This window comes from Cherax quadricarinatus, chromosome 32, assembly GCF_038502225.1.
Source record: "Cherax quadricarinatus isolate ZL_2023a chromosome 32, ASM3850222v1, whole genome shotgun sequence".
NCBI classification, from domain to species: Eukaryota; Metazoa; Arthropoda; class Malacostraca; order Decapoda; family Parastacidae; genus Cherax; species Cherax quadricarinatus.
The window spans coordinates 17,913,520-17,940,633 of record NC_091323.1 but is presented as its reverse complement, the minus strand read 5'-3'; the positions used below and the strand labels follow the sequence as shown (position 1 = coordinate 17,940,633).

Genomic DNA, 27,114 nt, shown 5'->3' with positions numbered 1-27,114 from the left:
ACCATCGGTGGGTGTGTTGACCCGGGATTTTTGAGGCGTGGCCTCTGACCCTTGAAGGTTGGTGTCTTGTGGTCCTGTCACGGTGACTGTACCACGTTGCGTGTAACCTACCCGCCTGGGTCCTCCGGTGAGAGCTCCTTCCCAGTATGGCCAGATGATGTCACTTCTTGCGTCTTCGGTTCCCCGGCTCCTTGAAAACACCAACATGAAGAGTTGACATTGTGTCTTCTCTTCATCCCCCACACAAACCCTCTAACAAGGGGGTAATCCAGTAGGTGTTGAGCGGTGTTGTAACACCCGGTGAGTGGTCTTCGTGTGCAAGTTATGGACATTAAGATGCTTCACAAGAGTTCCACCTTCAGTTCCTTCACTTCCGGCACGGCCAAGATCGGCTCCTGGTTCAGCCACATCGGCGACCGTCGGCGGAAGAACTCTGCTAATTCCGTCCTCAAGACCTCCAAATCCCTCCAGTTAGGTGAGTCTTCCCTGGCCTCTGGATTCTACCACGTAAGCGAGTCTTCCCAGACCTCCAGGTCCCTTCAGCTAGGTGAGTTTTCCTTTTGACTACTCATGTACTGACAGCTGTGTGTGGCGTTTTAATGTAGTCCTCCCTCGTTTTACATGGTGCTTTTTTCTTACCATTGGCACCCATTTATCCCTCACTTGTTGGTTGGTTAGTAGCTTGTACCTCCAACATCTGAGCCCGTAGTCTGTCCGTCCATATTGTTCCACTAAACTTTACATGTCACACATGACTCTGCATGATTATGAATAACCAGATTCCACACATGACGCATGTACAATCATGTATGGCCAGTCTTCAAACACGACGTGAATTTATGATCACGTATCACCAGACTTCACTCATAATGTATGACCATGTACCACCAGACTTCTCACATAATGTGAATGTATGACCATGTATCACCAGACTTCACATATAATGTATGACCATGTGTCACCATATTTCACACATAATGTGAATGTATGACCATGTATCACCAGACTTCTCACATAATGTGAATGTATGACCATGTATCACCAGACTTCACATAATGTGAACGTATGACCATGTATCACCAGACTTCACATAATGTGAACGTATGACCATGTATCGCCAGACTTCACATAATGTGAACGTATGACCATGTATCGCCAGACTTCACATAATGTGAACGTATGACCATGTATCACCAGACTTCACATAATGTGAACGTATGACCATGTATCACCAGACTTCACATAATGTGAACGTATGACCATGTATCACCAGACTTCACATAATGTGAACGTATGACCATGTATCGCCAGACTTCACACATAATGTATGACCATGTATCACCATATTTCACACATAATGTGAATGCATGACCATGTATCACCAGACTTCTCACATAATGTGAATGTATGACCATGTATCACCAGACTTCACATAATGTGAATGTATGACCATGTATCGCCATATTTCACACATAATGTGAATGTATGACCATGTATCACCAGACTTCTCACATAATGTGAATGTATGACCATGTATCACCATATTTCACACATAATGTGAATGCATGACCATGTATCACCAGACTTCTCACATAATGTGAATGTATGACCATGTATCACCAGACTTCTCACATAATGTGAACGTATGACCATGTATCGCCAGACTTCACACATAATGTATGCCTATGTATCGCCATATTTCACACATAATGTGAATGTATGACCATGTATCACCAGACTTCTCACATAATGTGAATGTATGACCATGTATCACCATATTTCACACATAATGTGAATGTATGACCATGTATCACCAGACTTCTCACATAATGTGAATGTATGACCATGTATCACCATATTTCACACATAATGTGAATGTATGACCATGTATCACCAAACTTCACACACAATGTATGACCATGTATCACCAGACTTCACACACAATGTATGACCATGTATCACCATATTTCACACATAATGTGAATGTATGACCATGTATCACCAGACTTCACACACAATGTATGACCATGTATCACCATATTTCACACATAATATGAATGTATGACCATGTATCACCATATTTCACACATAATGTGAATGTATGACCATGTATCACCAAACTTCACACACAATGTATGACCATGTATCACCAGACTTCACATTAATATTTGATTCGATGATGTTGCCGAGGAGCTTGGTGCTAGACCACATAGACTCTTGGTTGCAGTACTGCATGTTTGCATGTTTGTGGAACTGGTTTATGGACTTAGTGTTGTCACCAGTGATACCATGTTGCAGTACTTGCTAGCCTCTTGCAGCAACCTTCACCACTTCTCTCTCTACATCTCTTACTTGTCACTTGTCATGTTGAACTTGTCACCTCTGTCATGTTGTACTTCTTGTCACCACTACGTCATGTTGTACTTCTTGTCACCCCTACGTCATGTACTTCTTGTCACCCCTACGTCATGTACTTCTTGTCACCCCTACGTCATATACTTCTTGTCACCCCTACGTCATGTACTTCTTGTCACCTCTACGTCATGTTGTACTTCTTGTCACTACTACGTCATGTACTTCTTGTCACTACTACGTCATGTACTTCTTGTCACCACTACGTCATAATGTACTTCTTGTCACCCCTACGTCATGTACTTGTCACCGCTACGTCATGTACTACTTGTCACCTCTACGTCATGTTGTACTTCTTGTCACCACTACGTCATGTTGTACTTCTTGTCACCCCTACGTCATGTACTACTTGTCACCGCTACGTCATGTACTTCTTGTCACCTCTACGTCATGTTGTACTTGTTGTCACACTACGTCTTGTACTTCTTGTCACCACTACGTCATGTTGTACTTCTTGTCACCCCTACGTCATGTACTTCTTGTCACCTCTACGTCATGTTGTACTTGTCACACTACGTCTTGTACTTCTTGTCACCACTACGTCATGTTGTACTTCTTGTCACCCCTACGTCATGTACTTCTTGTCACCTCTACGTCATGTTGTATTTCTTGTCACTACTACGTCTTGTACTTCTTGTCACCACTACGTCAAGTTGTACTTCTTGTCACCCCTACGTCATGTACTTCTTGTCACCTCTACGTCATGTTGTACTTCTTGCCACTACTACGTCATGTACTTCTTGCCACTACTACGTCATGTTGTACTTCTTGTCACCACTACGTCATGTACTTCTTGTCACCCCTACGTCATGTACTTCTTGTCACCCCTACGTCATATACTTCTTGTCACCTCTACGTCATGTTGTACTTCTTGTCACTACTACGTCATGTACTTCTTGTCACTACTACGTCATGTACTTCTTGTCACCACTACGTCATAATGTGCTTCTTGTCACCCCTACGTCATGTACTTGTCACCGCTACGTCATGTACTTCTTGTCACCTCTACGTCATGTTGTACTTCTTGTCACCACTACGTCATGTACTTCTTGTCACCTCTACGTCATGTTGTACTTCTTGTCACCCCTACGTCATGTACTACTTGTCACCGCTACGTCATGTACTTCTTGTCACCTCTACGTCATGTTGTACTTCTTGTCACCACTACGTCATGTTGTACTTCTTGTCACCCCTACGTCATGTACTTCTTGTCACCCCTACGTCATGTACTACTTGTCACCGCTACGTCATGTACTTCTTGTCACCTCTACGTCATGTTGTACTTGTTGTCACACTACGTCTTGTACTTCTTGTCACCTCTACGTCATGTTGTACTTGTCACACTACGTCTTGTACTTCTTGTCACCACTACGTCATGTTGTACTTCTTGTCACCCCTACGTCATGTACTTCTTGTCACCCCTACGTCATGTACTTCTTGTCACCTCTACGTCATGTTGTACTTCTTGCCACTACTATCGTAAGGGTTCTTAAATGGAGATATCGTAGGTTGAAAGTAGACACACTTGTAGGATGGTAAATATATTGTCAGACTGAGATGAGAGATGGAGCCCGGTGCCAAGCCTGTTCACGTCTTGTAGGTCTGCCGCCGAGTGAGGACGGGACAGGGGGATCACTGCCCATGTGTATCCCTATGACGTCACACAAAGCCAAAGGCCTACGAGGGATCTCGTGTCTAAAGCACAGGGATGATACTAATATGCTATGCTATATAATACTGGGAATACAGGGATCAGCAACTATGCTGACAGCTCGGTCATGTTACGTATGTCGTCCCGACATACACTACTATACTATAGGCTGAACAGGCAGGCGGATCTGGGCTGATTCTATACAATAACAAATGCATATATAACTTAGAACTAATGGATGGTACAACATGATTTTGACGTAATGGGTGTTAACGTAATCATTACAAACTATAAGAACAAATCATTATACAATATGGATGGAATTGATCGATCGATCTGTATTCATGCACTCTACGGATTCTGAGGAAGAATAATTATATACAAAGAAGTGTTTAACAGAAAGGCAGATTCGGTGCACTCAAATCTAGACTATTAATTCTCAGAATACGGAGGGAACGTGAACACGAAAATTTCTGACAAACTGATCAGCTAATAATAAACACACAGTTGACAAATTCATTCATCTCGGACATCTAATTATGCAGGCTGTTTACACTTAAACCCAATTCTGCGAGGGTAAGGTTTACGTATGCAGAATGGTTATCATCTCTGGGAGGATTGAATTCCTCTGCAATGGCTAACACATGCCTTGACTGAGAGAGATCTGAACGAGTATCTACAAAAGATACAACTACAATCACTAGTGACTGTGGAATTACTAATTCGTCTGCTAGGAGTACTCAACTCGACTATTCGATACAGTAATTCTTGGCTCGTTACAAAGTCACTAATGGGTACTGGTGGCTTCACAGTAAGAATAAGATCTTCCTGGAGCAGGAATCGAATCACACCAGAACACAAGGGATCGGTTCTTTGGGCATTTTTGACATCCTCGACAGCAAATGGAGGATCTGCAGTAACTACACTAACGTGTCGCGATAAAGCATCTGCGACTACATTTGACTTGCCAGGTAAATTTTCAAAAGTGGGATTGAACTCTTGGATAGTCAAGGTCCATCTGGCTAACCTTCCAGTAGGCTGTTTGTTCTGGAATAAAGGTAACAGTTCTTCCTTACTGGAGGAAAGAACAAACTCGGTGGAGTGGATGACTCCCCCCGGTTGAAAAAAAATTAACGCTATAACACGCAATATGAGCAAGGGAGAACGAATCTACTATCTCAACTGCAAGCACAGGAGAAAAGAAATGAACACGGTGAACAATGCTGATATTCAATCTGAGTCGCACACAGTGACACGAGGTATCAGCTATAAAGAAACTACACTTACAAACGTTAACATGTGAAAGTTACTCGAGAAATAACTTCTTACAATGCACTGATTACTGTCAACTAGGATGGGATCACCATCTGAAACACAAGGAACAACAACAGACACTCTAGTGAGAACACTTGCTGTAACAGAGACGTCTTTCTGCAGACAGCATGTCACATCAACAAGAGATGGCATTACTAGTTGCAAGTAATCGTTTTCTGACAAGGCATCCCCTGTGGCGAAACTACTACTCGAACTAGCAGTCATTGCAGGGATAGGCTGTGCACTCAAGGCAGTCTGAGTGTCCCCGGACACTTGAGGCAACGGAACACTATCCTGCAAGTCTGAAGGTATAGGTGGAACACAGATGGGAGTGACAGAATTACTAGTGCCTGACCGCTCGGCTACGTTAATAAGTAATTCACGGATCTATAGGAACTTAATCTGAACTTCACATTTCGCAGCACTTTAACAAATCTCAGATACAAGCTGTGAGAAAAAACACATTGCTCAAGGGCTAGGTATTGTCTTTCAGTCAGTAAGGGAATGTTGGTACTGTGGACTGATTCATATTGACTTTGACTGGAATGATACACTAAGTGAACATTCAAAAATGACTGGGACATCTTCTCAGTGAAAATACTGAAGGGCATAAGTCAAGAAAAGTGGAGAGAATGACACAATAAGCTTAAATGGAAGAAAATGCTTAACTATTCTGCATAAGTAATTAAAAATTGACAAGTTACACAGTAAGCAAAGAACTCACACAAGAAGAATATGCAACTTAGCAAACACTGAAAATCAAGAGAGCTTGTACTTTGCTCAAATCTAATATGCTCAACTTTTACTTTAAATTGAATAAATGGCACAGTGAGTTGTCTTTACTTTCAATGCAACAAGGAAAATACACAATAAAATAATAAAATGGACTCAATAAACTTGTGCAAAAATTAAAACAAACACACAATTCACTGAAATTAAAAAAAAAATAAAATGACAGACAGAATAAAATACTATGGACAGAACAGAGCATAAGAAACTGCACTGTAATAAACTGTATTGCACAACACTGCATAAAATTTTCTGCAAGAAAAACTTTAATAGCAACACAATATTTGCACAAGAATTATTGCAAAATGAGTCAATGTGCAATAATAAAAATTATAACACACAAGAAAAGAAATATATCAAGGAATGAACACTTTAACTCTTAACTGCACTTAAACAACAAGCAAAAGAACAATTTACTTTAGAAGGAGAACTTAAAAATTGCACTAAGAGTGAATTTGTTCAATAAAACATGAAAAAAAAAAAAAATTAATAGGTGCAAAAAACACACAACAAAAAGGAATACAACACTTACAGAGATGCAGGACACAACACATCAACATGAACACAGTACTAGAATTTTCTTGCAATGAAACTTGATGTGTGAAAAATTTTGTAAATACGAGCTCTTGCTGGGACTTAAAAAATGGCACTATTGTCTGTGGAAATAAGACAAATTAAACACTGGCTGAATAAAGGAATATGAACACAAGAATGTTCAACACACAGGGAACAAAAATAATAAAATTACACAAATGCTGGGAAGAAAAAAAAATAACAGACAACACTGAGTTGTGATGCAGAATATGAGGTGAAAAATTTACTGAGTTAATACACTGGAATTCTGAAGTTTAAACACAAGTTCTATATTGCTCATATGTTGCACACACAACAAAGGAAACACTAAGTACTTACTTCAAGTGTATAAAAAGATACACAACACAACAGATATAAAATAATGCACGAAAATTAACACTGAATTAAGGAGATTAAAAGAAATTTATGCAATCAGTACATGATAAACACTGAGTCTGATCAAGAGTCACTGAATGTCACTAAGAGAAAAATTCACTGGGAACACAAAAGAAATGTCTCAACACTCGCAAATGTCTCTAAAAAAAAAATATTATAGCTGTAACACTTGAAAAAAATGAGATTGATGGATTGTTTTTATCGTCTTGCTGCTGTCCTCTGCACAGATGATCGTAGAATTGCACTTAAATCGGCGAGAGACAACACACAGGAGGCTTTTAAAGATGGCGCGCCACTCTCTAGCTCTTGACCCCCTATGTGGTCCTTAAAATATGGTGCTACAACCCTTAGCAGTGCACCAAAACACTGATGAGGTAGGTGAGTTGTAATGGCCGACTGTAGTTGGGTTTGTGGGTAATGGCTGAGCGAGGCGTCTGAGACCGGCAATGGTGCGACACACGTGATCGTGAGTGGTTGGGCTTATGGGTTGAACGTCGTAAGCCTCACTGAGAAAACCCACACTGCCGCGAAGATAATTCTAAGCCGGCTGGCTTAGAAGAAACCCACGAAATACTACAACACCACAAGGATGACAAGGAGCACTCAGAATGCTTGGAACTAGAATCACAAGCGATGAAGGCTAGTCATGTGGCTTGCTTGAGTACTGGGGTAAGACACCTGGGTTAGTTGCTAGCTGGCTTATCTTAACCCTTCACACAGAATAGCTTGATAACTTCACACGATGAGCACAGCAGGGGTGGAAGCTGGCTTGGCAGGCAAAATAATTGGATGGAGTAGGCTAGGCTGGACTGGGCTCGGGTGTACTGACTCCCCCACCACAGACTGGAAGCTGGCTTATTTTGCAAACTCGGGTCAACCCCTCGGGAGTAATGCAAAAGAAGATAACCACTAATATAAAGAGACTGACCAGTGAATAATGTAGAAGCTGGTAGAGTAGCTGGCTTGAGGTAGCTGGATGGGGTGAACCTCGGTAGGCCTACTGGTAACACGAAATGGCCGTCTTGCTGGTCGACAAATTTATCTCCAGAAATCGCTGTAATCGTCAGAATTACAGGCTCACCGCTGTCACCATTTATCGTAAGGGTTCTTAAATGGAGATATCGTAGGTTGAAAGTAGACACACTTGTAGGATGGTAAATATATTGTCAGACTGAGATGAGAGATGGAGCCCGGTGCCAAGCCTGTTCACGTCTTGTAGGTCTGCCGCCGAGTGAGGACGGGACAGGGGGATCACTGCCCATGTGTATCCCTATGACGTCACACAAAGCCAAAGGCCTACGAGGGATCTCGTGTCTAAAGCACAGGGATGATACTAATATGCTATGCTATATAATACTGGGAATACAGGGATCAGCAACTATGCTGACACTACTACGTCATGTACTTCTTGCCACTACTACGTCATGTTGTACTTCTTGTCACCACTACGTCATGTACTTCTTGTCACCCCTACGTCATGTACTTCTTGTCACCCCTACGTCATGTACTTCTTGTCACCCCTACGTCATGTACTTCTTGTCACCCCTACGTCATGTACTTCTTGTCACCCCTACGTCATGTACTTCTTGTCACCCCTACGTCATGTACTTATTGTCACCCCTACGTCATGTACTTCTTGTCACCCCTACGTCATGTACTTATTGTCACCCCTACGTCATGTACTTCTTGTCACCCCTACGTCATGTACTTCTTGTCACCCTTACGTCATGTACTTCTTGTCACCCCTACGTCATGTACTTCTTGTCACCGCTACGTCATGTACTTCTTGTCACCTCTACGTCATGTTGTACTTCTTGTCACTACTACGTCATGTACTTCTTGTCACCACTACGTCATGTTGTACTTCTTGTCACCCCTACGTCATGTACTTCTTGTCACCCCTACGTCATGTACTTCTTGTCACCGCTACGTCATGTACTTCTTGTCACCTCTACGTCATGTTGTATTTGTCACTACTACGTCTTGTACTTCTTGTCACCACTACGTCATGTACTTCTTGTCACCACTACGTCATGTTGTACTTCTTGTCACTTCTACGTCATGTTGACTACTTGCCACCTCTGTCATCTTGTGAATTCTTTCCACCTCTTGTCATGTACTTCTTGCCGCTTCTATGCTATCTTGGCTTCTTGTCACTTACACGCTTTCTTTTCCTTGTTGCCACCTCTCCGCTATGTTGCTCTACTTGTTACCACCTCTCCGCTATCTTGCGCTCCTTGTTATCACCCCTCCGCTATCTTGCGCTTCTTGTTATCACCTCTACGTCGTCATCTGCCTTTTGGACCTCCACACCATGGGGTGTGTGTGTATGTACTCTCTAGTTTGTACTCGCCTGCTTGTGGTTGCATAGATCGAGTCCCGCCTCACCTTGCCTCTTAACTTGACACTTCCTGGAATTTTGCTCTCTTTACCTTGTAGGTCCTGTTACACTTTTTCTCAAAAGTGTGTATGGAACCTGTCTCAAGTACTTCGTCATCACTCTGAGGCTGAAGAAAAGTTTCTGACATCCCTGAGACTCATTACAGTCAATTCTTGCCCACCCCATCAAGTCCTCTGAGTATTTTGTATGTCATTATTGTCTCTCTCAGGTTCTTCTGCCCTCTAATGTCAGATTCAGCTCCTTTACCTTTTCTTTATATTTAATTTGCCTTAACTCTAGTACAAGTTTCGTTACAAACCTCTGCACGTTCTCCAGTTTCTTGATATGCTTTATCAGGTATGAATTCCATGCTGGTGTTACACACACTAAGATGATCCTGACCTATGTCAAGGGCTGTGAATGACTATCAAAATTACTGAACGTTGATTTTAGATTTCGCCAAGTGAGCATTCGCTGCAGAGGTTCGGTTTATGTGCGCGCCAGGCGATATGTTGGGCACTATACGCCTTGCATGAGGTTTGCAGCCTATCTCCCACGAGTCATTTTCAGTTTTTGGTCTTCCCTCTTCCTCAGTTTTCACAAACTCATATTTGCTGGGAGTTGAATGTCACCTGAAGGATACCTGAAGAACGTTTCCAGGGGTCAACTCCCCCGCAGCCCGGTCCCAGACCAGGCCGCCTGGAGGATCAAGGCATGATCATCCAGGCTGTTACTGCTGGCCAGAGGTTTATGGTAATTCCTCGTACGCATTGGGGGAGGGAGGGCATTGAAGAGTCGGGAACCTCTTGACATTCATCCAGTTCTCTCTTAGTGTACTCGTCGCGCTCTTGCTTTTAAGTGAAGGCATTTTTCACCGTCTGCCAAGTCTCTTATCATACAGAATGATTTCGGTGTTCAGGTTTGGAACCAGTCCCTCCAGGATTTCCACCGTTCCGAGGAATACAGTTGAAAAGACTTAAGATTATTCGTAGTAGTTCAGATGACTGAGTGTGTACGAATAGTGAAATTTCTATATATTTTCCAGCTGTAGTTTCGCAGGCCTTGAAGGGGGCTGTCATTATACAACAGTATTCCAGCCTGGAGAGAGAACAGTTGATTTGAAGAGTATCATCATTGGCTCAGCATCTCTTGTCTTGAAAGTTCTAGTTATTCAGCCTATCATTTTCCTTGCAGTAGCAGTGTCAACATATTTGTGATCCTGGAATGTGAGATCTTTCCTTTTTCGTAGAGATACATGCAGATCTAGAGCATACTTGGAGCACCAAAGATCTTGGGTGATCATATCATCATCCCAGCATTTCTGGGAACTTAATCTCTGTCCCCAACACGTGCCAGATCAACCAGGCTACGACGGATATGAAAGCCAGCAGACCACCATCAGCACCTGTGTGGTTGAACATGCATTCAGCAGAAAAGTCTTGCCCTTGGCTGAAAATCCTCGACACCTGTCACGGGTATATCATTAGCCATCCTGTTGTTTGTTCAGGTCCATTTGTAGCATTTCAATATCCGTAAAAGTTTTTATTCTCATTAATTTTACATAATCTGAAATCGGATGATGTAAAATGACATCAGGTTAATCATTAACATATACCAGAAACAGTACCGGGCCATGTATCTTTGTGTGTGTACGTACGCACGCTTGTTGTTTTATGTTTTGCGGGGAACGAGACTCAGCTCCTGGCCCCGCTTCCTAGACCACTTTGATTGGAATCACTGATTTTTGCCGCCTTTGCCCATTTTCTACTCTGGAAGTTGTATATTAAGTTTCCCTCCTCGTTTTTTTTTTTTATTTTGATTGGCTCTATATATTTCCCAAACCCTCTTGCTCCTCTCCTTGGTCCCTGTATTTTATATTAAACAGTGTGCTCTTGGTTTTCTTGGTTCTTTTCTGCAGAATGATATGAATCTCCTTCGCCTTTTGGCACCCTGACTTTCTTACCTCCATAATATCTTGTACAAGTATGTCTCCCAGTTCCTTATCCCATTTCACTTTCCTCAGAAAAATCCTTATGTCATCATAGTCTGGAATAAGCTGCAATATTCCTGCACACTAACAGCTCCATTTTAAGGCAAGCGAAATTGCGAACCTAGAGAATGTACACTGCATATATAAATTTGGTAAAACACCTAAATTACTAGGAACATTGTGTCCCTCGACCTGTACTTCTTGGAACGCAGGCGAGAAAAATAAATTGTAATTAACACCTGGAAAATTTTAGAGGGAGTTGTCTCAAGTGTTCACATAAGAATCTCTCCCTACGAAAGCAAGGTGCACGGCAGACGGCACAAAATACCCCCAGTGAAAAGCAGGGATGCCATGAGTGCGCAAAGAGATTACACATACTGTAAATGTAAGAGGTCGAAGACTTTAAGTCTCCCCTTATACATAAAGGGGATTACCAGCAGACCCCTTGCTGTCTTCAAGAGGAAATTTGTTAAGTTCCCCAAGTCAATTCCGAATCAGCCAGGCTGTGGTTTGTACGTTGGACTATGTATGGACAGCAGTAACAACGTTGTTGATCATCCTTGTTAATCGCCTGGTCTTTGACCGTCGAACACATCCTTCAGGTAGTCCCCTTTTCTGTTTCTTTCTTCATTCTCCTTTCCACGTGGTACTCAAAGCTTGGTACCACATGATCACTGACTCCTATTGGTTCCCCATAATAATGTCAACCATGTCATATTCATTTTGTGTAGCAACCAGATCAAGTCTCGTCGGTTCATCTTCCTCCTCAATCTGGTTGTTTTCTTGATATGTTGGTTCAAAAAGTTCATTACTGCTTCCGTAAGTTTCGTTCTCCGTGTTTGTGGCCCTCCTTGGGGGTCCCAGTTTTCCTCACTCGGTCTCCTTGTAGTTGAAATTTCTTGGTACTAGGAATGTAGTTTTGATTCTTCTGGCTTTCTCATCCACTGTTTACAATATGCGAGTCAATGTCCTCTTCTGATGATATTCCTCTCTTGGTTTCCTGTTTGTTGATGGATTATGTGTCACTGTCATTGTTTTGTTTCTTCGGGCATTACAGTACTTGCTATTTAGTCCATGAAATCTCGTTAACAAATTTCCTAGTTCCTCAAATCTCCAGTGTTTCTAAGCATTAATACAACTCCCCCGTTTGCCCTTTCCTTAGTCCTCTGGAAATATACTATATCAGGGTTTTCTTCCCCATCTTTCTTATAGGCTTTAAATTTCTTGGTGACTCCTCTTTTGAGTAACACACACTGATTTTTAAATCTCTTACTGATTTCTGGATAAGCTGTTTTACTTTATTTTATTTCTAGGGATACTGGACTGGGAGTTTCTGTGGAATATTTGGGTGTTTCCTCGCCTTTGTTTTTTTTTCCCGTTGCTCACCTCTTCTTCGCTTGAAGCTTGTCTCGAGTTTGGCTTCACCATTTCCCCATCCAAGTCGCTTCATATCTCAGCCACCCTGAGAATGAAGAAATAATGGTGTACCACTTCACTTTGTCCAACTTGTATGAGGGAGCACTGCGCTAGCGCTGTTTATTCCAAGAATGCTTTGAAGTACCTTGTGTAGAGGAGCGTGAATGACGATAGTCATTCTTCAATTATGTTAACCCGTTGTATTCACTGTCAGTGTGATGTTCACCCACTGTGTTCACTGTCAAGTGTGATGTTCACCCACTGTGTTCACTGTAAAGTGTGATGTTCACTCACTGCCAGTGTGATGTTCCCCCACTGTGTTCCATTATTCATGATTGAGTCCACTTGGTTACTGATGCTGCAATACTGTCTTCTGAAGACTCTTAAAACCCTGGGATGACTCGTCAGTGTTCCACGCACTTAAGGCAAAGCCTCGTGTGATAACCGTAGATGTTAAGGCACCTTAAGCCAAAGGAGGAGGCCTCGTTGTTACACTGATAAAAGGAAGGTAAGTGTATCTTGTTTCCTCAAGTGTCTAGGTAAATGTTGTCTGTCTTAGTGTTTACAAACTAGCTGGATGTTATTTATGTGGCTTTTGTTTATCTGTGATAACGATAAGTTTGTCTTATGGATAAATAATGTCTCTTGTACTTGTGTGATTATCACGTAGGAGTGGTGTGTACAGGCAACTACAGCCTGACTCCCTCTTCTCAGAATTAAGGCATTCGTGAATCACATTTTTTATGTAAATTAGGTTATGTTTGTAAGGTTGGTTGGTAGATACGAGTTTGTTGACGGTGGGCATGAATGGTGGTTATGGCAGCGGAAAGTTTCTTACTTTCTGAATAGGAAAAAGTGTGGTAGTGGTGGCGGTGGTAGGAGGGATTGTAGCGGTAAGTGCACTGATGGTTGTGGTGGCTTCATGAAAGGTAATAGTAGTAAGATATTTAGCGTGACAAACACTTCATGTAATTCATAGTATTTTTCGGGGACTCGAAGAAATGGTCTGTCGAGTGGTGGTGGTAGTAGTAGTAGTAGTAGTGGTGGTGGTGGTAGTAGTAGTAGTAGTTAGTACTAATAGTGATAATAGTAGTGTGTTGACAGTAGTGTTTGTGGGAGTGGTGTTAAGGTGTTTACGTGTATGCTGTGTTGTGGTTGTATATAGGTGTGGTGTGTTGTGGTAGTATATACGTGTAGTGTATTGTGGTAGTATATACGTGTAGTGTATTGTGGTAGTATATACGTGTAGTGTGTTGTGGTAGTATATACGTGTAGTGTGTTGTGGTAGTATATACGTGTAGTGTGTTGTGGTAGTATATACGTGTAGTGTGTTGTGGTAGTATATACGTGTAGTGTATTGTGGTAGTATATACGTGTAGTGTATTGTTGTAGTATATACGTGTAGTGTGTTGTGGTAGTATATACGTGTAGTGTATTGTGGTAGTATATACGTGTAGTGTGTTGTGGTAGTATATACGTGTAGTGTGTTGTGGTAGTATATACGTGTAGTGTGTTGTGGTAGTATATACGTGTAGTGTGTTGTGGTAGTATATACGTGTAGTGTGTTGTGGTAGTATATACGTGTAGTGTATTGTGGTAGTATATACGTGTAGTGTATTGTGGTAGTATATACGTGTAGTGTGTTGTGGTAGTATATACGTGTAGTGTGTTGTGGTAGTATATACGTGTAGTGTGTTGTGGTAGTATATACGTGTAGTGTATTGTGGTAGTATATACGTGTAGTGTATTGTGGTAGTATATACGTGTAGTGTGTTGTGGTAGTATATACGTGTAGTGTGTTGTGGTAGTATATACGTGTAGTGTGTTGTGGTAGTATATACGTGTAGTGTGTTGTGGTAGTATATACGTGTAGTGTGTTGTGGTAGTATATACGTGTAGTGTGTTGTGGTAGTATATAGGTGTGGTGTATTGTGGTAGTATATACGTGTAGTGTGTTGTGGTAGTATATACGTGTAGTGTGTTGTGGTAGTATATACGTGTAGTGTATTGTGGTAGTATATACGTGTAGTGTGTTGTGGTAGTATATACGTGTAGTGTGTTGTGGTAGTATATACGTGTACAGTGTTGTGATAGTATATACGTGTTGTGATAATATATACGTGTACTGTTGCAGTATATACGTGTACTGTTGCAGTATATACGTGTAATGTGTTGTGGTAGTATGTGTGTGTGCTGTTGTGGTAGTATATGCGTGTGTTGTGGTAGCATGTGTGTGTGGTGTGTTATGGTAGTATATACGTGTGGTGTGTTATGGTAGTATATACGTGTGGTGTGTTATGGTAGTATATACGTGTGGTGTGTTATGGTAGTATATACGTGTGGTGTGTTATGGTAGTATATACGTGTGGTGTGTTATGGTAGTATATACGTGTGGTGTGTTATGGTAGTATATACGTGTGCTGTGTTGTGGTGGTATATACGTGTAATGTGTTGTAGTATATGTGTGGTGTGTTGTGGTAATATATACGTTTGCTGTGTTGTATATACGTGTGCTGTGTTGTATATACATGTGGTGTGTTGTGGTAGTATATATGTGGTGTGTGTTGTAATATATACGTGTGGTGTGTTGTGGTAGTATATATGTGGTGTGTGTTGTAATATATACGTGTGGTGTGTTGTATATACATGCGGTGTGTTGTGGTAGTATATATGTGGTGTGTGTTGTAATATATACGTGTGGTGTGTTGTGGTAGTATATATGTGTGTTGTTTGGTGGTAGATACGTATGGTGTGGTGGTAGCATGTACAGTACACGTGATGGTGGGAGACAGTCATGTAGGGAGAGAAGTGCTAGTAAAGTGTACATTATGGAGCCTCTTCACCTCTAGGCACTGTCCTTAGTCTTTGTATTGCAATATGTGTCTTATAAACACTGTAATATTACAATGTATCTGTTACAAACATTGTAATACCTCTTGTATAAAGGTGGCGAATATGGGAATATTCCAATAACTGTAAAAGGCATGAGTTTTTCCTGTTAAAAAAAATACACTAAATATTTTAAATGTTGGTTACATAGGTCTATTTGTTATTATACAGAATAAATATAAAATATTTTAATGTGAAAATTTTTTTACAGGTAAGTCTTCACCGGTGAGCTTCGCTGAGAGATTCATGTAAGTGTTACTTTTATGAGAGTTGTTAGTGTTGTGTATCTGCTATTGTACACACACATCTAGTACTGGCAGGTAGACTTGGCGAATTGTTTTTATCTTTTTTGATAATATGTCATATTATGTTGTTGTATTATTTATTTAGCTATTTTTACCATTTAAGTACTAAACTGTAGGAAAGCAGTGGTGCAGTAAGAACACTAGAAGATAAGTATAAATGGTTTTAGGATTTTCAGTCTTTTGTCTACATATATTAGAGGGGAAATTACTAACCACTTTAAGAGGTAACAGATTCTCAGAGAGAGAGAGAGATTGAGAGATTGATTGATTGATTGATTGATTCAAGTTTATTCTCTATAATGGTTACAATGTGAGGTTTACAGGTTTTGGGTATTTTGTGGTTTACATGTTATAAAATACTAATTACAGAGGGAGCCACTAGGACACCTAGCATGGCTAGGCATTTCAAGCAGACTTAGATTAATTCTTAACGTTAAATCCTTCCAGATTATGGTATTAAGGCTAAGTGACTACATCATAATTTGTGAGTTTAGCAATGTGAATGCTTTTGTTTTGGCACAATACAAGGTGTCTTTATTTGAGTATCATAGACAAACTTATGACTAGTTAGGATTTATTATTTTAAGATTAAGATTAGTATTTCTGGGTTTATAGTCAGTGGGTGAGTGAGTGTAATTGTGAACCACCAGGTGGTTATCATGTAGTTAGTTGTCAGGGTGGATCAGGGAGATAAGATATTTTTTAACTGTAGTTTTGAAAGTGATGAATGTCTCTGCAGTTCTAGAGTTTTCAGGTAGGGTGTTCCAGATTTTAGGTCCTTTGAAATACATTGAATTTTTGTAAAGGTTTAGTCGAACACAGGGAATGTCATAGAGATGTTTGTGTCTGGTGTTATGCCTGTGGATCCTGTCACAAACTATCAAGAAAGCATTTTAGGTCAAGGTTAATAATGGAATTTAAGGTCCTGTAGATATAGATTGCACAGTAGTAAGTGTGGATGTTCTGAACAGGGAGTAAGTTTATATCTATGAAGAGTGGGGGGGGAGTTGCCAGGGATGGGATTTAGTGATTATTCTTACTGCGGCTTTTTGTTGGGTTATTATTGGCTTTAGGTGTGTTGCTGCAGTTGAACAGATAGGCGAGGTATGGATATGTAAGTGAATGGTATAGTGTGAGAAGGGCAGTTTGCGGTACGTAGGATCGTATCTTGGAGAGGATCCCCACCGTTTTGGATACTTTTTTTGTGTTAGATATGGGTGCTGAAATTTAGGTTGTTGTCGAGGTATAGGCCAAGGAATTTGCCCTCATTATGTCTGGCAATTAGAGTGTTGTCGATCTTAATGTTAAGTTGCGCAACACCTGCTCTCCTACCAAACATAATATAGTAGGTTTTGCCAGTGTTAAGTGTAAGTTTATTGGCTGTCATCCAAGTCGATATTTTGAGCAGCTCCTCGTTAACAATGGTGTTGAGGGTGGCAAGATTAGGGTGGGAGATGACATAAGTCATGTCGTCAGCAAAGAGAATGGGTTTCAGGTGTTGGGATATGTTTGGAAGATCATTGATGTAAATGAGGAAGACCAGGGGTCCAAGGACACTTCCCTGCGGAACTCCAGTATCAAGTGGCCGTATTGATGAGGCTGTGTCTTTAATGGTGACATACTGATACCTATTAGAAAGGTAGGATTTAAAATATGCAAGCGCATGGCCTCTTATACCATAGTGGTCAAGTTTGTGGAGTAGGATGCCGTGGTCTACTGTGTCAAACGCTTTTCTTAGGTCAAAAATTCCTAGCGGATATTCCTTATTTTCCAATGCTGTGTAAAGCAGGTCTAGCATTTTTATAATTGCATCATTAGTGCTTTTATTTTTCCTGAATCCAAATTGGCAGTGGTTGAGTATGTTTTGTGACGTTATAAATGAATATAGTCTCCTGTGCACGAGTTTCTCGATGATTTTGGATAGCAATGGTAAGTTTGATATTGGCCTATAGTTGTTTACGTCTGTAGGGTCACCACCTTTATGTATTGGTGTAACCCTTGCTGTCTTGAGTAGTGTCGAGAAAGTGCTAGTTTCTAGTGACTTGTTAAAAAGTAATGTAATAGCATGCGAAAGGACATGGGCCACTCGCTTGTACAATAATGGTGGGACGTGAGACAGATTCCCCGAGTTATTTTTAAGTGACTTTATGATCGCGGTGACTTCCGTGGGCTCAGTTGGTACAAGATAGAAGGAATTTGGGAGATTCCCATCTAGGTAGTCCCCGGCACAGGTATTGGTACGTGGGATTTTACTGGCGAGATTAGATCCTATGTTTGAGAAGAAGTCGTTTATCTTGTTAGCTGTATCAGTGGGATGCAGTGGTGTTTCATGAGGTTTAGTGAGAACAATATTCTTTTTTTTTCAGTTTGTGGGTCCTCAGAATCTGGGAAAGTGTTTTCCAGGTCTTTTTTATCTCCTCTTGTGTCAGTGAATCTGCTGGAGTAGTACAGTTGTTTGGCATTCTTTATTAATTTGGTGAGAACTGTTGAATATTGTTTAAGAATATCTTTGTGTATTAAGCCCTGTCTATATTGCTTTTCATATTGATGTTTCTTATGAATGGATTTCAGAATGCTGCTGGTTAGCCATGGGCAACCAAGCCGTTTATTCGTGATTGTTTCGTTTTTATAGGACAATGTTTGTTGTATAGTCTAAGTATTTTGTTAAGAAAAATGTCTGTCCAATCGTCAATACCATTGGCATTGGAGAATAGACAGACAGATAAGCTGGGCTATATATAGTGTTCTGGTGAGGTGTGTGCAGCTGGAGCATTGAACACTAGACCACCATCCAGGAAGCCTAGTGTTAAATTGGGCCAGGGGAACAATTATCCTCGGACAACTGTAGTTACAGTACAGATGGCATGCGAATCACACAGACTAACTCCCATATATTACCATTAGGTAAACAGGAAATGAACTTGAGAACTTAATTGTGTATCTACCTCGGTAACTACTGAGTTAACAAGTGACTTGTGATGCGTGGGTGGGAAGTGCTTGGTGTTGTGGCTCAGTGGCGAGAGCTTGCAGGAGTTGATACACTGGATGAAGATGGCCAGGTTCCTTCCCTCCCTCCTTCCCTTCCCCCCGGGTATTACATGACCACGGGGCTAAAATTACACCTTAGTAGCTCTGCCGGCATTTCTGTGGTAAAACCCCAGACCAGTTAACAGTCAATCCCAGCATGTAGTTGTTATTGTGGTGGCCTCACCACGGCTTGAGCAACAACATAACTGCTGCAGTGTGGGCTATTGAACTCTGATTTTGGTATGTATGTTGGCATGCGGTGCGCATGCAGTGTACGTGCGAGCGAGTGTACATCATGTAATTAGTGACTCGTATATATTATTGGGTGTATATTTTTTACTCTGTTGCCTGGCCTTGAGGTTGACTGGTGATAATCGGTTGTAGCTGACATTGTGGGGAAGGAGACTTACAGGTCGGGCTGAGGATGTTAAAGGGGCACACTAAAAGAAATTGTCTTTAGGATATCCGTAATGATATCCTAATCTAATCTTAAAATACCTTACCTTGTTTATTAAATGGGGTGTAAAACCGAGCTGGGGTAAACCAGCGGATGCTTAACCAATGAACTGGTTGTTATCTCTTTAAGATTAATGTCAGGAGCCACTGTTGTTTCCTGACGAAGGTACAATCATCACCGGGCACGCTCGTACCCCAGTACCCCTCTAAGTTACTATCACCATTATTTGGATGCATCACTCAACTGAAATTCCCTTCACGATTGAGTTGATAATGTTGTGGTCTATCAAAGTTTGTTAGTTCTCCTTCACTTGTACTATAACATGCAGCATTTTTCCCCAGATAATTTTCCATTAATTGGAAATGTAAATCGAACGTTTTTCCTTCCTGTTAGACATACCTGACAGGAAGGAAACAACGAGTGATAGTCCGTGCTACATCAGCCAGGTTGTGGTGAATATGTCAGCGGGCCAGCAGCAGCAGCAACAGTCTGGTTGACCAGGCAAGCACCAGACAAGCCTGGCCCACGGCCGGGCTCTGGGAGTAGAAAAAACTATCGGAACTCATCAAAGATACATCAAACGAGGTATCAGAATGGGTGCATGTGTCGAGTAGAGTTCCACAAGGGTCAGTCCTATGGCCGGTGCTGTTTCTTGTATACGTGAATGACATGACAGAAGGGAGAGTCAGAGGTGTCCCTGTTTGCAGACGACGTTAAACGAAGGAGAATATAAGCGGACGAGGACTAGGCATGGCTACAAATGGATCTGGACAGGCTACAAGCCTAGTCCGACAAATGGCTCCTAGAATTTAACCAAATCAAGTGTAAAGATGTGGAGCTTCTGGAATGACAAAGAAGACGGCAGACGGAGTACAGGCTCGGGGGTCAAAGGCTGCAAACCTTACTCAAGGAGAAGGATCTTGGAGTATCATACCGAGCATAACCCCTGATGCGCACATCAAACAAATAAGTGCTGCAGCATATGCAGAGCCGGGCAAGCCTAAGAATAGCGTTTCGACATCCAAATAAGTCATTCACGTCAGACCCATATTGAAGTACGCATCATCTGTATGAAACCAACTATTGGTCGTGTACGTCAAAAAATTTGAGAAAGTGCATAGGTTTGCAACAAAATTAAGGGAATTCAACATGACGCTGGAGGATAGGATATGATAACTACGTGCAAAATACTGAGGGGAATGGCAAGGTGAACAGGGGCAGAATGTTTCAAAGATGGGACACAAGAAGAGGACACAGTTGGAAATTGAAAACTCTGATGCGTCATGGGGATGTCAGGAAGTAACATCCCTATGACGCATGAGGATGTTTCTTATGCAGAGGAACGGAAAATACAGCTTCCCTATAGGTGATGGGTTCAGTATTCTTTTCTCTTGCTCCTTGCTGGTTTTTAGGCAAGAGTCATTTTTCATCCCCAACTTCCACCTTCGGACGAAATTCAGAAGTCTATCCACGATGATCTCTGTCCATACCAGGCTGCTGGAAAGGAAGGTTAAAAGACCACCTGGACAGGGAATGGTTGGTCTTCTCCATAAGTTGCCACTGAATGGTCTTCTAAAAACACCTGAACCTCTGGTGCAACTGACTCAAGAAGATTGTCCATAAGGACCAGTTGCACTAGCCCACTGAAATTAGACACACCAGTAGACTTGCACTACTTAGTAAACGATTTAGATTATCCACAAAGTCCACATGTGACTGACCCAACTGACGCTTGCTCATTTTAATTCCCGCCTATATTTGGCGGGAATCACTAAGTACAGCAGCTTTCACAACGTTATAATTAGCGAAATCTTTATTCAAACCAGCTGTAAATTACCTCACTTTGCCATATAATGCTGTATGAACCAGTGCTGCCCAATGCTTGAGTAGCCATCGCAAAGCTCCAGCCTGATTTTCGAAATACAATAGAACCTTTGTATTCGGATACACCATTATTCGTAAAATCCAGTATTCAGGGAAAAAAAATCAAGAAAAAAAAAAAGTACCGATATTAGCAAATGTCACTATATTCGGAACGGCACATGCTTTTTGAGCTCTTGAGATTCTATTATTTTTTTGTATAATTTTGTGTTATTTTTATTTCATTGAAAATAAGTGGTCATGGCCCTGAATAAGAATAGTGAAGAAAAAACCTAAAAGGAAAGCTGTAAGAACCACCACTGAACTAAAAAAGGAACATATTTCAAAACACGACAGTGGAATACGTCTACTCAGGGGCCTGGTACCATCTGCATACTGCCATAACAACATACTGGAGTGAGAGATATGGGAGGAAGTGTAAAATAAACCCAGTGAGGAGCAGGGGTGCGGTGGGCACAATAAAGGAACACTGTATCAACATTCGGGTCCCAGACTATTCAACATCTTACCAGAAGATATCAGAAACACGGCTGGAACAAGTGTAGAAGCCTTCAAGAGGAAACTGGACAAGTATCCTCACCAGGTGCCAGATCAACCAGGCTGTGATGGATATGTGGGGCAGCGGGCCTCCAGCAACAACAGCCTGGTTGACCAGGTAAGCACCAGACGAGCCTGGCCGATGGCCGGGCTCAGAGAGTAGATAAATTCTCGAAACTCTTCAAAGGTAAAGGTATATCAAAGGAATATGGCATGTCAACATTTACCGTATTTTCTATTATAAAAAATAAAGGCACAATAAAAAGAGCTAATGTGCTTGTACATGTTATTTTACAAATTTAATTAACCAGTATTCTGAGTTAATGGTTTGTTTGTGAAGAGTAACTCGGGGTTTGGAACGAATTAATCCAGTTTACATTATTTCCTATGAAAAAAATTGATCCAATATTCAGAAAATTCAGTATTCAGAACACACTCAGGAACCAGTTAATTCCGAATACAGAGGTTCTGTTGTACTCGAAAAATTGCTCAGGCTCAAAATCAGAAAACCGAGGTACTAGCTCCAGATTGATTCTAGCCAACTCAAGCGCTAACGAAGCTGACTCTCCCCCGAGAAAACCCCAATTCACCACCTGTTTCCCCATGTGGATAGTGGCCCTGTTGCTCCGGAGTTTGTCCTCCCCCATTTTGACTACACAGTCGAAGCGAGGAGTGACACTTTACCATCTCACCAGCTGAAATCTCAGGTTGGAGCTCCATGTTACACGAGTCAAACCTTAATTTATTGCATATAGAGTCATGAAGCTGTGCATCAGTAAGAGTTCGTTGATACTCTATACCAGTAGAGTGAGCAATACACCAGCAGCGCACTAAAGATAGTCTGGGCAAGTTTTGCAGGGTATACAACGACTTCGCAGGTTTTTAACGCATTACTGTAGGCAAGCTCGTAGGGACAGTGTAGAGACAAAGACTTGAGGACAGGTATCCCATATTACGAACACAGGTGTAGTCTAGTAGCCTGTACACCTGGTTGTAGCACTATAACCAATTTAGACACAAGGAACCAACAAAAGACAGCAGATCAAATACTTCCTTCAGCAAACAGCAAGCGACTATATGTACAATATTTATAGAGGGTATGTACAGAAAGGCAATTTGCAAGTAAGAGACACAGTGAGAACCATCTTCGACCAGACTTGGCGGTAAGTCTGCCAAGGTTGACCCATCCAACTTTGCTTCTCAACTTTGGCAGGCTTTCTTGTGATTGGTTGGGTTGAACCAAGCTGCTGACATAATGAGGGGACTCCATTCTTTATATCAGAGGTCAGCAACCTATGGCCCATGGGCCGGATCCTGAAATACTCCGATCTGCAGTCCCTAAGAGAAATAAGAACATAAAGAAGGAACATGACTGCAGACCTACTGGCCCATGCGAGGCACGTCCAAGTCACCTCCCAGCTTAAACCAATGACCCACCTAGTCAGGTCTAACTCACACCTATGCACACCCACTTATGTATTTATCCATTCTATTTTTAAAACTGCACAACGTCTTAGCTTCTATGACGGTACTCGGGAGTTTGTTCCACTCATCCACAACTCTTTTTACCAAACCAGTGCTTTCCTATCCTTACTGAATCTGAATTTTTCCACCTTAAAACCATTGCTTCAAGTTCTGTCTTAGCTAGATATTTTTTAGCGCACTGTTTACATTCCCCTTATTTATTCCTGTTTTCCATTTATACACCTCAATCATATCCCCCCTAATTCGGGGGGATATGATTGAGAGAGTGCAGATTTACCTGGAGAGAGTTCCGGGGGTCAACGCCCCCGCGGCCCGGTCTGTGACCAGGGATTAACTTTGTCATCCCCCTCTGTACGTTTTCCAGTGCATTAATATCCATTCTGTAATACGGTGACCAGAACTGTGCAGCATAATCTAAACGAGGACTACCCAAAGATATATAGAGATGAACAACCAGAGGACTCCTATTATTTATTCTCCTTGATACGAAGCCAAGGATTCTGTTCGCTTTATTACGAACGCTTTATTACGAACACTTATGCACTGTTGTCTTGGTTTTAGATTACTGCTAACCAGAACTCCTAAATCCTTTTTGCATTCAGTAATATTAAGATCTACATTATTTAGTTTATATGTGGCATGGTTATTTTCTTGTCCAGTGTTTAGAACTTTGCATTTGTCTATTAGACTGCATGCCACTTCTCCGACCACTGAATCGGTATATTCAAATCTTCCTGAAGTGCTCTAATGTCCTCATTAGAATGAATTAGGCGACCTATTTTGGTGTCATCAGCAAACTTGCTTATGTCGCTACTTATTTCCTCATCAATGTCGTTTATATAAATTGTGAACAAGAAAGGGCCCAACACTGACCCCTGTGGAACACCACTCGTGACGTGCCCTCTCTCTGATTTCTCCCCACTTACGCAAACTCTCTGCTGCCTATTTGTCAACCATGCCTTTACCCTGGAAAAAATTTCTCCTATTCCGTGTGCCTTAATTTTCCTCAAAAGCTTCTGCTGTGGAACTCTATCAGAAGTGTTACTGAAGTCGATATACACAATATCGTATTCATTACCATGATCTACCTCCTCAAATACCTTGGTGAAAATAGTAAATTCCTAAGGCAGGGATGTCGGTTTGTAAAACGTGCTGAGATTCATTAATCAATTGATGCCTTTCAAGGTGGCTACTTGCAATTTTGGCTTAAATAGCAACACTCTTCTTGCCGAATAAGGCAGACGCAAATTTATGTACACTGCGGTCAGAGGTCCGTGTGGTCACTGCCCTAACCTGTCTGGGAATTAGCGTAGGGTGTTACTGAGCACTATGGCCTCCTGTAGTGCTTTGGGATCTCAGGATAAAATGTTGAAGAAGGTTCTACTTCTTCAGGAGGAAAATAAGAGGTTAAAGCTTCACCTAGATGGGTTTGGTAGTGAGTGTGAGATGGAGCTGGTGAGGAAAAGGATACCAGCAGCGAGCTAAAGAGTTGCAGCCGCTTTAAGTGGCAAGTGGTTCACAATTCAGGAAGAAGGAAGATAAGGAAAGTTAATAGAGAAGATGTGAAGGTAGGAAATCGATTCTCTGTTCTCCAGGACGAGTGTACTTCAGTGGTTAGTGAGGTTAAAGTACCATTGACTCCCCTGCTAATCAAGGTAAGAATATTCTAATTGTAGGAGATTCTCAGGTAAGATATATGGACCATGCTTTTTGTAATAGAGATAGAGGGTGACAGAGGGTGTGCCTCCCAGAAGCTGGTGTTGGTGGCAGTCAGCAGTCAGGCAATGGGAACAAGCCCATTATCTGTCTTAGTCCTGGTGGAAATAACATCAGGAAGGGCAGGAGACAGGAGGTGCTGGATAAGTACAGGTCAGCCATAGAAGTTGTCAGGTCTAAGAGAGGGTTCCCAGTCATATGTAGCATGGTATAAATTGCTGGTTAGACAGGTACTGCAAGGAACTTGCAATCCCATTCATTGATGACTGGGACAAATTCTATGGCAAGCATGATATGTATGCAAGGGATGGAGTTCATCTCTCTGGGGCTGGAGTGGTTGCATTAGCCAGTTTGATTGAGGGGGACATTGATGACTTGTCTAGGAATTTAAACTGATAGATTATGGAGGTATGGGTGTTTGTGGAAAACAGTTGTCCTGCAGCATTATGGTTGAAAACAGCAGATATTACCAGGATACCCCAGAGATATGTTTAAAAGACATTATTTAAAATAAAGTTGCTAGTAAAGGCAAAGCAATTGCTCAGTAAACAAAGAGAGATAATAGAGGACAATGGATGACTTGCTCCCTTAAGGTTTACTATACAAATTTTAGGAGTCTAAGAAATAAAATAGATGGGCTAAGATTACTTGCAGGTGCAGGCAATATAGATATTATTGCTATAACAGAAACCTGGTTCAACTTGAAAGAGAAATGCCTTCTGAATGCAACTTACAGGGTTATAAACTATTCCACACTATAGGGTCAACAGGAAGGGTGGTGGAGTGTCGATGTATGTTAGAGACAATTTAAATTGTTAGACAAGATGTAAAATTAGAAACATCGGACACAGAATCTGTTTGGCTACAGTTTCTCGAAGGTTGTGAAAAATTAATTTTGGGTGTGATTTATAGGGCCCAGACCTTGATAGGGGGTGCGGTAGGCTGCGATGGGACGAAATTCATAAGGCGTCTAGATATGAAAATGTTGTGTGAATTGGAGATTTTTAACTTTAAACAAATTGGAACAATGTGACAGGAAATCGAGTCTCGTGACTTTCTTGATACGGTTTAGGACTGCTTTTTTAAAACAGTTCGTGGCAGAACCAACTAGAGGGAACAACCTGCTTGACTTGGTTCTTGCCAACAAAGAATCGCTACTTAATAATCTAGAGGTTAATGATGAGCTAGGGGAAAGTGATCACAAATCACTTAGTTTCAAAATATTATGGAATTACCCAGATAATTACAATCAAGTTGCTGTCCCAGATTTCCACTTGGCCGACTTCATGGGACTGAAAAATTATCTGGGTGGGCTAAATTGGTATGACCTTACTATAGGATAGATTAGGTAGGGTTGGTTGCCAGTATGACATATTTCAGAGCATAGTGCTAGTTGCCCAGACGACTTTTGTCCCAAGTAGGGAAATTAGATCTAACAAAAATGATCCCAAACGGATAAACAATAGAATAAAATATCTCATTGGTCAAAAGAGAGGCATATATAGGCGTATCAAAAGGGGATGGCTGTTAAGAAATCAATATATTTAATTAAAGAGAGAAAAAAGGAATAAGAAAAGCAAAAAGGGATTATGAGGCTAAAGTCACAAGGGATTCGAAGACTTACCCAAAAGGGTTCTTTCAGGTATACAGAAGTAAGATTAGGGACAAGATAGACCCACTTAAGAGTAACTCAGGTCAGATCACTGACAGTGATAAGGAAATGTGTGAACTTTTCAGTACCTACTTCCTCTCAGTTTTTACTCAGGAAGATACTAGCTAAATTCCAGAAATAATAAATTATGTAGAACAGGACGATAATAAACTATGCACGATTAAGGTAACTAGTGACATGGTCCTCAGACAAATAGAGAAATTAAAACCTAACAAATCCCCAGG

The 27,114-nt window shown here is 41.3% G+C and overlaps 1 protein-coding gene across 2 annotated transcripts in view; it reads left to right on the top strand.

Annotated features, from left to right (window-relative positions):
• The window catches only part of LOC128690304 (cyclin-dependent kinase 17-like), a 641,614-nt gene that overhangs the window by 194,150 nt on the left and 420,350 nt on the right, over positions 1–27,114 (top strand). Inside the window, exon 2 of one of the 2 annotated variants that reach the window (XM_070090483.1) lies at positions 1–475. This exon is cut by the window's left edge and continues 746 nt beyond it. In XM_070090483.1, the coding sequence (XP_069946584.1) occupies positions 325–475 (151 nt within the window). In that variant the 5' untranslated portion in view covers positions 1–324. Of the gene's footprint in view, positions 548–27,114 lie in introns of both variants that reach the window. The other variant, XM_053778923.2, reaches the window with a different exon arrangement.